General features: G+C 44.9%; 1 protein-coding gene across 2 annotated transcripts in view; it reads left to right on the top strand.

Annotated features, from left to right (window-relative positions):
* MYRF (myelin regulatory factor) overlaps nt 1-13956 on the top strand; it is a 163872-nt gene that overhangs the window by 91852 nt on the left and 58064 nt on the right. For both annotated transcript variants that reach the window (XM_054972972.1, XM_054972970.1), the window contains exon 4: nt 10609-10670. In XM_054972972.1, the coding sequence (XP_054828947.1) occupies nt 10609-10670 (62 nt within the window). The remainder of the gene's footprint in view (nt 1-10608; nt 10671-13956) is intronic.

The following is a 13956-nucleotide window of genomic DNA, read 5'->3' as shown; positions in this document are numbered from 1 at the left end:
TGACCCACTCTGATGGCCACAAGCTGTGCCTACTGTGTTTAGGTGAGGGACATAATGTAGGGGCTTGCCAGATTTGTAAGAGTTTTACCCCTAAGGCCAGAAGCGATCGAGCCACGCGCTTAAAGGCCGCTTTCTGGGAACAAGCCCTCACTGGCTCCGCTAAACCGGCTGCTAAACCGTTCGCCGAGCAGGAGTCTAAACCACGCCCCGAAAAGACGCCCTCCGCTCCGAGGGTGAGTACACCGGAACCGACTCGGAACCCAATACCGGTTCCTTCAGGCACCCCCACCGAGGCAACGGTTCCTCCCACACCCTCGTTATCGGGCTCGGAACCGAGGAAGGCGGATTCTAAGAAGTGCCACTCTACCGATGGGGGAGAAAAAGATGAAACCCCGGCTAAGAAGTCCAAGACCAAGCACTCTAAGCGATCCTCACACCATCACCATAAACCTGCTTCTGATAAGCGACGGGAACCCTCAACTCCGTCTCCGCCAGCTAATCCAGTATTACAGCAGGACTGGGAGGACTGTAGCCCCTCGGGGGACTTCCAACATTTCTCCCAGGAACCGGTGCAAGATTTGTTTCCCGTCACTGCGGCTCCTGCCAATACACCTTGGGCAGACCCGAGAGAGACGCAGTTAACAAGCATCTGTCCCCCAGTTCCAAGCACTTATACGGCATGGCCAACACCAGCCATGCCAGCTCCAGCTCCTAGTTGGCAAGATTTCCTTACATGGCTGCAATCGGCACCTATGTTTCCATCGGTTCCGGGACAGCCGACTCAACTTTCAGCGGGGACAGCTCCGTCCCGCTACCCTTCGGTTCCGTACCAGTCCTCCGCTGCTCTGTCCGTTTCATCTCGCCTCCGTAACACACCACCTTCGGAGTCGGAGGGAGATGATGATTTCTGCTCCCGTTCAGAAGTGAGCTTGGACTTCGTACTGGAACCGCTACCAGACGAGACTGTGGGGGACTCTACTTCCCCTCTTCCTTCAGAGGATTCGCGCCTCTTTACTGAACAAATGCTGAGACTGGCTCGGGCTCTAGATTTAGATATAGCGGCTGATACTCCTAAGCCCAAGAGCAAGATTCTCCAGGCACTGCATAACAGTTCCCCAGCTTCAGTAGCTTTCCCGGTTGTGGAGAATCTTCTGGACATTGCGTGCAATATTTGGGGAAAACCTGCTTCGTCACCTGCAACTTTGAGGAAAATTGAGAATAGTTACAAACTACAACAGAAGGATTGTGGCTTTCTCTTCACTCACCCACGTCCCTCCTCTCTGGTGACTGAGGAGACTCAAGCCAGGCAGCGTTTTGGCTCTCATTCATCCCCGGTCGATAAAGAGGGCCGTAAGCTAGATTCTCTGAGCAGGAAAATCTACTCCTCTGCTGCATTAGAGTTTAGGATTGCTAACTACCAGGCTATAATGGGCTCATACAGCCTATTCTTATGGGAGCGCTTGTCCACCTACACCCAGGACCTCCCTGAAGAGAAGAGAACCCTCATTAAGGCCCTCTTGGCAGAGGCCACCAAACTGGCCAAACAACGAATGTCTGCTGGTGAACACTCTGCTGACTGCTCAGCTAGAGCGATGGCTTCTGCAATAGTGCTTAGGCGCCACTCTTGGCTGCGATCCATGGCGTTGCCTCAAGAAAAGAGAAACAGGATAGAAGACTTTCCCTTTGAGGGTGGTTCCTTGTTCTCGGAACGGACCGACGAGTCATTGCAACAAATGAAGCAGAACCAGCAAACTGCACGCTCATTAGGAGTGATTGCTCCTCAACAACATGAACAGCAGTATTCCCAGAGATACCGTTACCAGAATCGTTCCTTTTCTTCCCACTGTCAGAGGTACTCTTACCAGCCTTACCAGCAACGATCCTACTTCAACTACCCTCATGGGGGTACTAAGAGACCTTTTAAGACCAGGCCACGTCAGCAGCGTTCTCACTCTCCTAAGCCTTCACAGGGACAGAAACAACTTTTCTGACTGACCGCCCCTGCTCAGGTTGAGCCTCTGTTTCGGGACAGGATGTCCCATTTTTGTCACACCTGGGCTACAATCTCTTCGGATACCTGGGTTATCTGTATTGTTCAAAATGGTTACCGTTTAAGGTTTACCCAGTTGCCCCAGTTATCTCTCCCTTCCAATGTTTCTACATGCCCTACAGAGGTTCTCACCCCGGTCATTGAAGAACTGCTCTCTAAGGGAGCCATTCAACGGGTGTCTGCGGAGAACTCTTTGTTTGGAGTTTATTCAAGATACTTTATTGTAGAGAAAAAAGATGGTGGCCTTCACCCCATACTGGATTTGTGTTATCTTAATACGTTTATTAAAGTTGAGAAATTCAGAATGTTGACTCTTGCTGGTGTTTTGCAGTACCTTGAACCAGACAATTGGTTCGCTGTCCTAGATTTAAAGGATGCTTATTTCCACATAGCGATCCACCCTGACCACAGGAAGTATCTCAGGTTCTCCTTTAAGGGAGAGGTTTTCCAGTACACTGTTCTCCCCTTCGGCTTATGTTCTGCACCCCGCACTTTTACGAAGTGCATGGCCATAGTGGTAGCCCACCTGCAGACCCTGGGCTGTAGCATCTATCCATATTTGGATGATTGGCTTCTGGTGGCACGATCTCGAGAGGCCCTTCAGAGCCACGTCATGCTTACAGTTCAGACACTGTCCAGCTTGGGTCTCATAATCAATTGGAAAAAATCCTCTCTTACTCCCACATGAGTGATCCACTTCATTGGGGTCATGTTGGATGCGGTTAGAGGCAAAGCCTTTTTACTCCTGTCTAGGGTTAGGTTGTTACAAGCCTTGATATCCCAAGTACGCAGCAACAAGTTTCAGTCTGCACATTTTATTCAGAAACTTTTGGGGTATATGGCATCCACCACAAGTGTAACCCCCTTTGCTCGCCTATTTATGAGGCCCTTACAAAACTGGTTCCTCAGAGTTTTTAACCCAAGCAGGGACCCTCAATATAAGAAGTTTTCTATCCCGAAGGCCATTCTTAGATCCCTCATGGTGGCAATCTGAGGCTAATCTACTCCAGGGGGTGCAATTTGGAGTACAGATACCTGACATCACTATTACCATTGATGCCTCCCTTTCAGGTTGGGGCGCGCACTGTGGCGATCTCTCCGCACAAGGAGAATGGTCTGCCGTAGAGAGAAAAATGCATATTAATGTGTTAGGGCTAAGAGCGATTCGTTTTTCCCTTATCTCTTTCGCAGATCTCCTCCGAAACAAGATGGTCCAGGTCCAAACGGACAACACTACCGCTCTCTGTTATCTGAACAGACAGGGAGGAACAGCTTCTTTGACGCTCTGCTCAGAGGCATCATTGCTATGGCACTGGGCTATAGATCACAGCATTTCACCACAAGCAATCCACATAGAGGGAATCAGGAACAACAGGGTAGATTACCTAAGCAGGATATTTCAGCCCCACCATGAATGGGCAATCAATCCTGCTTACCTGCACAGTATATTCCAGTGTTGGGGGATTCCATTGATAGATCTTTTCGCAACCGCACACAATGCGAAAGCCAGTGCCTTCTGTTCCCTAGTGGGGTCAGATCCTCTATCCCTGGGGGATGCTTTCCAAATCCCGTGGGAGGGGGGGCTGCCTCCCTAAGAATTACAGCATGGCTCCTGTTTCCCTAGACTGCCCCTTTTCTCAAGAAGTAAGAGATATTATCTTAAATGCCCGCAAGCCATCCACTCGTTTATCCTACTCTCAGAAGTGGTCTAGGTTCTCTACATGGGTAGCAGACAAAGGGTGTTCCCCCTTTTCGTGTCCGTTTCCTTTAGTACTTGATTACCTAGTATCCCTCCTGAAGGCGGGTTTGTCAGCCTCATCCATTAAGGTTCACCTTGCGGCCATCTCTGCGTTTCATGAGCCTGTGGATGGTAGAACCCTCTTCTCCCACCAAGCCTCCAAACAATTCTTGAGGGGTGTTAAAAACACCTTTCCTCCGAGGGCTCTCCCTGTACCTCAGTGGAGTCTCTCTCTTATTTTGAGTCGCCTTATGTTGCCACCCTTTGAGCCCCTGGCTACTTGTGACCTTAATTTCCTTTCGTGGAAGGTAGCCGTTTTGGTTGCTGTTACTTCCCTAAGATGGGTGGGGGAACTTAGGGCACTTCGGGTAGACCCTCCCTTCCTACAGTTTTTTGAGGAGAAGGTTCTCCTTTATCCTAGTGTTGAATTCCTCCACAAAGTGGTCTCTAGATTCCATTTGCAGCATAAGGTCGCTCTCCCTGTCTTGTTTCCAAAACCAACCTGTGAATCAGAACACACTCTACATAAATTAGATGTCAAGAGAGCCTTATTATATTATTTGGACAGGACAAGACCCTTCAGAAAAACCAAGGCTTTATTTGTCTGCTATTCAGGCCCTCGTAAAGGGCAGAGGGTTGCCAGCCAGTCCCTCTCCAGGTGGATTGTGGCAGCTATCAGGCGTAGTTACGTAGCAGCTAAGGTTCCGTGCCCCGTGTCCATCAGGGCACAGTCTTCCTCCGCAGCCTTCATCAGAGGAACTCCCCTTCAGGACATCTGTCAGGCTGCGACTTGGTCTTCCACAGATACGTTCATCCGCCACTACTCGATGGACGTGAATGCCAGAAGGGACACGGCTGTCGGCACTGCTGTCCTGCATTCATTGTTTGCCTAGGAGACTTGCACCCTCCTCCATTGGTGAGTATCTTGTTATACTCCCAATGTGGGACTGCATTGAAGACTGAAGACGAAAATAATGTTTCACTTGCCTGTTGTTCGTCTAGGTCTTCATGCAGGCACACATTCCCTCCCTCCTACCCGGCTGTGAGTCTTAGCGAATGGCTAACTTGTGGCAGCTTTGGAGGAACTGAGGGAAGAGGGATTGCTACGCCCAGCAACACAGCACGAGGCAGGAAACGGCGCGCATGCGTGTTGCGGGGCGAGAGCTCCCTCTAGTGTCTAAGAGCTTGAAAAATCTTTCCGGTGGCTGGCCTGCAGCTGCGCAGTCCCCAATGTGTGCCTGCATGAAGACCTAGACGAACAACAGTTACAGGCAAGTGAAACACTGTTTTCCGTTTTCTTAAGTTATGAAATCCTGATTGGTCTGGCTACTGATTAGCAAACTAGGCTAGGCTGGAGCTTCTTTTTAGTACTATTAATTTGGAGGAATCTGGGTAGGACCAGGTGACAAGAACTTATGAAAGATACTGGTTAGGAAGGGAAATTTCTATGTAGTTTCCAGCAGGAGATGATATCCTTGTTCTTGCCATGAATTTGGGGGGGGTGGGGTTGTCAGAAATGGGACAGGGGAATCCCATGTCCTTGCTAGTTGTCTGATGACAGGACATGTTGTCCCTAACCCACCTTTCCCCTTCTCTTTGTCTCTTTGGTTGTTTGGTCTTTGCCTAAGGCTTTTATTTCTTCTCCTCAGTCTCTCATTTGAATACTCTTTTCTTGGGCTGTAACCTGTTTTGCTTCACTGAAACTTCTCACCAAGACTTCAATTTCTTTTAACAGCTGAAGTCTAGGGACTCCCCCCACCCCATCCTCAATCATTCTGTCTTCCTGGGTACTCTCTTGATGTGTCCCTCCTCTCCCACTAGAATTGTTGTCTTCTGGCTCTTGACATTCTCCTTCGTCTCTCGTATTCTTTTATGGGTTTCACAGATTGTCACTGCCCTTCTGCTCCTCAGCCGCTGCACTCTGAGCTGGGTAGTCCTTTATGGTCATGCTTTCAATTTTCCTGTTGATGCTGATGGTTCCAAAATCTCTGTCTCTTAGGGCAGAGGTAAAAATGTATAAATATATTTTTTCTCAACCTCTGGCTTCCTACACTTGCTGAAAATCTGCTGGATGACACTGGCTATGTTTAGTCATACTACTGAAGGTCTCATACTCTGATCCACACATTCACACACATTCACACACACACACACACACACACACACACACACACACACACCCTAGTTCATTACAGTTAAAACATCTGCAGAACACTGACCAAATTCTTAATTTTTGATCTGTAACCTCTTCCTTTTTTCTGACTCCTGCTTCCTCTTTTATCCTGGGCATATAAACTTAGAATAATAGTCTTCCTTTCCCCTCGCATCCAATCTGTTGCCAAATCTTGTTCCCCCACTGCAACTTTAAAAAACACCTTTTTTTTACTGCTTAAAACCCTTGTCTATGCTCTGATTCTCTTTTCTCTTGTCTACTGTAAGGTTCTCCTTGCTGGCTAGCCTCCTTAGGGTCCCTTTCCTCTTCAGTCAACTCAGAATGCCTCTGCTAAAATAATCTCTCAACTGTGGGTTGGAGTATGGGCGTGAGGATGCAGTGTGAAGAAAATCTGCAGATACTGACTTCTCATGTGTGCAAAATCTCCCATGAACAGAGCAGGAGTTGTGCAAGAGAGAGAGTGGGTGGTTTCCTGTTGCCTCCCCCACCCCAGTCCAGACTGTTTCTGAGGGTTCCCTGACCTTCTGGAACAGCAGAGGTGGGCTACAGGGAGAAGGGGAAAGATTTATCAGGTGAATTGTTCTTAGGATCCAATGCCCTCTCATCATAGTCATCACCTCTTTAAAAGATGTATGCTGATTTTTGTATTATTGCCTGTCTCCCTTACCTTTAAAAGCTGTCTTTAAAAGACTTCGTATCCTTTTTCATTTTCTTGCTGCATTTTGTCAGACTAATCTTCTGTATGTTATTTCATACTTGTACTCCCAGCTGTGTACCTTCTGCAATGCTGTTCCTAAGCCTGGAACAATCTCCCCCATTCCTTTGCTTTTCTTCCTTTAAATCCTTCCCCCAAACCCATTCCTGGCCCTCCAGTACATCTGTTCTGTACTTTCCTGCTTTTAACTCTCCTTTTAATGTAATTTTTTCATCAAACCTAACCCTCTTGTCCTTTCAGTATTATCTTTTAAGGTAGATACCACATAACTGCCAAACAAATAGCTTAGTATATTGTTATCTTTAAATCAGTTTTAAATGAAGTGTCATTATCCAGAGAGCTTGTTGCATTGACATGTTATATTCACAGGGAGGATGCAATGCAGGCAGCACCATCATCTGTCCCATTTTCTAATGATCACATCCCATCGCTCATATGTTGAATGTTTCCACAGGGGAAATGGCCTGAAAATAGTTACAGTTGTGTATCTTTAATGTGTGTATAGGTAAGGATCTAAGGGTGTTCTGCTCATCTTGTAGAGTTCCAACAACATGCACTAAGTATTTCAGTATTTCAGAATGTTGCTGTGTGGTTTGCAATAATGAAGACTGTGGAAAAATGCATTTTATCTGGATGTTTGAGCTTGATATAACCTCTACATTGAATTTTAAAGTGTTTTTCTCTGCTTGCTGGAGACAGGCGGGAAAAGGGAAGGCAGTTGCTCCCAGTCTTTAACAAGTACCAACCATCAAAGCTTTGGAAATACTAATGGCCTTCCTGGCTGGAGTTGATGAATGGTCATCTCATACTTTAACTAACGCAGAGACTTTGGGGTATGAGGAGTTAGATTGTATCTTTCTAGGGATTTCAGGAAAGGATTCTTTGACCCATAAGGGAGTGGGCAAATGGAGATAATAAAATCCATTGTTAAGAAGGGGGGCATTTTGATGGTTTCTTTTGCAAGGTCCATTCTGAAGGAATGAACTCCATCTTGAGGGCTGCCATTTCCTCACAGAGCAGACAAAGGTCTGGAAAGCTTCTAAGTTAAAGAGCCTTCCTTAGAATAGGATTGGCCAGGGCATGTATGGCAGAGGAACTGCATGTTTATATCTTTATTTTGTATTCTTTGTTCAGTTCATTGCTGTACTGAGAGTATATGTGTGGGCATTTTACTTTTAATATGTTCTATTTTTGAGCGCTGGTAGTTGTTCTCCATATCACATAGACCTCCACTGTTTGAACATGCTATTCAAAATGGGTGCAGTCTATAGGTAAACTGCTATTTTCCTGGGAGTGCGCAAGTGTGGTAAACCATCCCGAAGGTAACCAGTTGCTGGGCAGCAGGAAATGCAGGCAGGAAGCAGGGCCTTAGCAAGGCAACATGGGAAAGGGAGCCGGGAGCACAGGCCTTCTCACATGGTATTGCCTAAAATGACTATCTGGTGGCAGCAGTACTGAAAGAGGGAGAGAAAACCCCTCCAAGTGTTGGGTGGGCCCAGGGAATGCTGTGTTGCTGGTTGGCCACCGGCATCTAGATGTGTTGGAGGGCTGAACAGAGTGATGCTTGTGTGTCAGTGGGGTCTTCTGCCTCAAGGACCATTCCAAACAATTGCCAGTGATGGCCACTCCTGTTAATGACAGTGAATTGAACACAGAATGGAAGCACTGGGTGAATGGCTGCCATGGGGTACAAATGGCCTGAGAATTTCATGTATGTCTGAATTGCAGCTGACTGTTAGTTTATGCTTAGACTACCAAATGGTAACTTGATGCTGCTGCTGCTGTTCTGTTTCTAATAATCCAAGTAGGATTGGGAGGTAGGAGGTCTGTTCTTTATAGCTTCATCTGATCCTTGGAAGAGCATCTTGATTAACAGCGCATATAGAGATGTAAATTTCTGGAAATTTGGGGGAAGAGAGATTTTCCTGGGAAAAAAATGGGAAAAATTTGAACAGAAACAATCTCAGAAAATCACAATAGGTCATAAAATAAAACCTTATAAAATTGAAAACACTGAACTCTTTTATAATTTATTATCATTAAACACACTGCTACACATTAAACGTTAAATTCATTGTTGCCAGAATTGTTCACATTTAAACAGTAAACATATTCTTGAATATGTTTATTCAATACACGTTACATATGTTTACAATACAGATAGGAATTACTATTATCTAATGTTGTAGATTCTCTTGCATAAATTTTTATGCTACATATTTTGAGTAAAACTCTGTCTAAAAAAGCATTTTACTCATTCCAAAAGAAATCAGTTATTTCCAACAAGGTGCAAACTTTCCCGTTTTTCTCCCTTAGAAAATGCCCTAAGCAACCCCCCCCCCCTTTTATTTCCAGTTTTTAACATGCCTTCACATTCATTAAGCACACATGGAAAGTTCAGGTCCTGAGGTGACTTCTTATGAGCTCATTTGTACCTGGGTTGAGTGTATATCAGCTTAATTTCCTTCTATAACTATTCTGTCTCATCTTGCATCTGACTCTGCTATTCTGCATGATACGTATGTTTGGAGTCCAGCTCTTAGATTTGAGTGGAACCCATTGACCAGTAAGGAGCTTTGGAAGGCTTTCTTCTAATGATGTTATTGAATGTATTTAATGCAAGGGAATAGAGATGTGACTCCTAATCTTGAGGGGACTCAAGAGCAGAAGTGATTTGTCTTAATGTACGTTCACTTTAGATTTCAAATATATCAAATGTTCCTCATTACACATTATGTTTTCTCCATGCCCACAGAATCAAATGTGTATTGCTAGTTTTAGGCTGGGAACTTAATCCCAGGCTCACCCTGTGGTCACACTTTGGATTGAGACCACAACGTTTAAGGAGAGTAAGCTGAAGCTTTCTATGTCATAACTTTTTCCCAAACCGAAACAGTCTGGGAGGGCACTATTTGTCCACTGGGAAAACCCAAGGCAAATGACTGCCCCTTGGGGCTGTTTTAGGGCAGGAGTCTGAAGATCTCTTTCCCCATACACTGCAGTCCCAGTCTGAAGCAGGATGGTGCGATAGAAACAAATAAAAATATGGTGTAGGAAGTTAGTCATTAGTCTTCCTTTGTAAAAGGTTGATAGGAAACGCAGTGAGGTACCTGGTATTCTTTTGCTGAATCGTGGCCAGGTTCTTTTCTTTATTAGATTTGGGCTAGCTTTGTGAATGCTGGCACTGTTGCTTCCCATAGAACCCTGGGCTTTGATGATGATGACACAATCTGACCCTCATTCTGACAATTTTTGCTTTAATGGATCAGGTTTCGGAACCAAGCCAGAGTCGCCCAAAGCTTCCTCTGTATTTGCGGTGACACTATCTTTTGCTGCGGAACAGATAAGTTTCTGTTTGGGTTCTTTTTAGTTGTGCATGAGGTGCAGGGCAAAGAGAGAGGTTTTATTAGAATTGACAAAATGGCCATGAAATGAGATGCTTATGAATAAAATCAAAGAGCTCACTGTGGAAGTATTATAGGCCAGGCACTTGGGATGAGAAATCCAGTTGAAGTAATCCCAGATTCTAACAGCAGGAGTTGCTGTACTGTGCAGTTGAATGGTATTGGATGTGAGGAGCGCCCATTTACTCAACTCTTACTCTCTTAAAAAAGAGACAAACCCTTTTAGGAATGGCCAGGGCTGCTGCTGAAGAGATTTGGTGCTTGGAGACCTGTCTGTAGGGTGCTCATGTTGCCTTCAGTTTGGAGAAGAACTGCACAGAAGAACTGTTCAAGAAAAATGCATGTAGATTCCATTGCTGGGCTCTGCCAGCTGGGGGTGCTGCCATCAGTGGGGTTATCCATGGTATTGTATGTTACTTCTTACCCCTCCCCCCCCGGATTTGAAGGATATTTTGCATTCTTTCACTTTATCAGTTTTACTAGAGGCTCGTTTGACCTTGTCTTCTATTTTTCTCAATTGCTCTTCAGCACTTTACCCGACTCTCCCCCGGACTCTGGATCAGAAGCATACTCCCCCCAGCAGGTGAATGGTAAGTGCTAAGATAAAAACCTGTACTCAACAGACTCCCCCCCCCCCTTTGGTTGGCAAAAGTGGTTGGCTCTGAAGTCTTTATCGGTCAGGGAAAAACAGACTGCCTGCAATACGTGAAGAGATTATCAGTTAGTAAATATTCCTAGACTTTCGCCTATTGTTTTCTTGCTACTCTTTGGAAAGAGTAGGGTGGGTGGGAGAGAGAACACGGGTTTGTGGGGCGACAGCGGTGTAAAACCATCTTCAGAGACAGAAAAATGGGTTACTTCTGCCAAGAGAAAACATGAAAGGAAGTGATCGAGCCTCATTTCTTGCTGGGAGACCTTGAGAATTATGTATAAACAAGCATATTCCGGAAATGGAGACTGAAACAAGGAGATTGTCATGAGCTTGCTGTTAGGTGGTAAGTATACTCTGAGCATTCTGCCATCTTTCTGACGACTCCACAAGGAGACTCTCCTCCATTTTCTGGGACAGGGCAAGAAATCTTGTATATGTAACCAGAAGCTGCTGTTTCCCTCCCCCCCCCCCACTCTCTCTCTTGTTGGGCGAGGTTGGCCTTGTTCTGCCATACTCCTACTCTTATATCCTTTCAGAGAAGCGGGAGGGAAGTGGGTGGATATGATCATGCACCACCAGCTACATTTGCTATCCCATAATAATATTCTTGTCAGGAGACTTAAAAGTTTAACATGGTAGTGAATGAATAGCTGGGGTGGGGGTGGGGAGGCAGGAGTGGGTATATGAGACAGGAATCTCCAAAAGTTTCCCCACTGGCCCCTTCATTTAAAACCTCTGCCCTGATCATAGTGGAAGCAGCTACTTCTCCTTTCTCCGTGGAAGAGGTCAAGAGTTCTGTTTATCTCGCTACAAAAATCCCTGGAATTCCTCCTGGCCCTTCTTTAAATATACCAAAGAGGCTAGATTACTTGCCACAGAGTGAACTGCTTTCCCTCACTGCCAAGGCAACAGCACATTTCTTCAAACCAGTGGCAGAGCAATTTACGGGACTGCATTCTGATGAAGGAAGAACATGGTCTCAGAGGCCTTAGATCTGAGGTGCATGTGTGGAGTCTCTTTATATCTTTGCCTCTATGGTCTCATGGTTTTCTAGGGCTCTTCCTTAATTTTCAGGAAGGTATTTAAAAACCAGACATCTTTTATACGCAAAAGGTGAGTGTTGACTTCTGTGAACTGATTTACCACAACAGCATGTTTGTTCTTCCACAGCACAGTTACCCGTCTCACTTTCTAGACTTACAACTGTCAGACCTTTAGCCTTGAACTCTGCAGTTCTTTCCAAGCATATCACAAAACCCAAACCTTTTCATAGAGGTTCAGTTAGCAGTAATAGCTGTTAACATAGTAAACTCCATAGGATAATTGTATTCTGTGAAGTACTTAATTTTGTGTCTTCTGAAACTCTTGATATTTGGTTATTTACTTCATTTATACCCCACATTGTTTCCCAAAGAGGCTTACAGTATTCTCCTCTTTTCAATTTTATCCTCACAGCAACCCTGTGAGGTAGGTTAGGCTAAAAGTGTATGATTGGCCTAACATTACCCAGCCAGCTTTCATGGCAGAATGGGGATTCCAACCTGGGTGTCACAGATCCTACTCTGACACCCTAACCACTATATCACTCTGGCTTTCTATTAGATTCATTGGAACTTGATTCCGGTGGCACTTGAGTGATTTTTTTACAGACTCCTTGTGATTTCCCCATGTTGAATAATCTGATGTTAACTGCAAACTTGGCTGTCTCAGTCTCCATCTTGACTTCAGATTGTTAATGAACAAAATTAAAATAGCACTAGTCCCAGTAGGTGGAGGGCTTGTATTTCTCCCTTCGTTATGATGGTAGAATTCTCTTCTGCCCCATGATTTTTTCTCCCCAAATATTACTTTGCATTTTATTTTCCCTATTCCGATCCCTATGAATCATTCTGTTATCTGACTTTGCTTCTTCTGAATGTAGCAGAAGAACCAGACATCTTTTTAGATAGTTTGGGCCTTTTTTTTAATGCTGAGATTTGTATAAATTCAATTTGTGGGTGTGTAGGGGGAAGTGATTCCTTCTGGATTAGGTTACCGACTTCGGATGGTGCCTGAAATTCTCCCAGAACTACAACTTATCTCCAGACTACACAGATCAGTTCCCCTGGAGGAAATGAGAGCTTTGGGGGCAGGGCTCTGTGCTATAGCATAGAGTCTAAGAGAAATCCAAGATCTGGAGTGACTTCTTATTTCCTTTGAGCTCTCTCCCCACATCAAACTCTGCCTTCTCTAGGCACCACCTCCAGATTTCCAGGAATTTCCCAAGGCAATTATACTTATGGGTTTGCCAAAACTAAAAGTTTGGGAAGTTGAAGAACTGAAGGCTGGAATGTGAAGGAAATAGGCAATAATGGCAGAGAAAACTGAGTTTAGGAAGTGGTTGGATTTCATGCTTTGCTTCAATCCACCTACATAGTTCATATTTGTCAAGTCCTTTGGTCGAATAATTGCCCCCAGTGATCAAACTTTAACTGTCCCATGCCTCCACTTCCACAATGCTACCCTGCTTCTTAAAAGTTGGGACTCGATCAGTTGTAATTGCTCCTGGCCACTATATTTAACCAGGAAAAAACAATGCAGTACTCTAGGCACACAGGCAAGGCGAGCACCTCCTGAATCTCGAAAGCTTATGCTGCAATAAAATTGGTTAGTCTTAAAGGTGCTACTGGAGTCTTTTTGATTTTCCTACTTCCAGTGTAGCACTAAGCAGCTGCACTTTTTGCCCAGGCCCCTAGTTTATGTATATTTGCAAGGCAGGCTGAAATGTAATAAGATTTGTGTGGCTGTCCATCCTCTCTTTATAAAGTAACAAAATACTTAATTTGTCTCTAAAATTTAAGCAGTTTGTTTCATTTTACAGGGTTGGGGGCAGGCTTTGGATCTAGGATTATTACCCCTTCAGTGCTAAGAAGTTACAGCTGGAGAGACTGCTATTTTCTACACCCAGAGCTTGTATAATTAAGTATTTTTCCAGTCTCAGAGGGTAATAACATTCATGAGGCTGTGCAGGAGAAGCCTGCTTATGCTACAAAGGCCTTAATGCATCTCTTCACCAGGGAAAAGAAGGCTATAGAGCAAAAGCTGTGTGTGCATGAAAGGAAAAGTGAGAAGGAAAAAGAGATGTCAAAAGCAAGAGAGAGAGAGAGAGAGAGAGAAAGCACAAATTATAATCTATAACAGCTTCTGTATAACATAAATAAATACATGGTCCTAAGCAAATAATG

This window comes from Eublepharis macularius, chromosome 2 (genome assembly GCF_028583425.1).
Source record: "Eublepharis macularius isolate TG4126 chromosome 2, MPM_Emac_v1.0, whole genome shotgun sequence".
Lineage (NCBI taxonomy): Eukaryota > Metazoa > Chordata > Lepidosauria > Squamata > Eublepharidae > Eublepharis > Eublepharis macularius.
The sequence above is the reverse complement of the archived record's forward strand: the minus strand, read 5'-3'. Positions and strand labels throughout refer to the sequence as shown.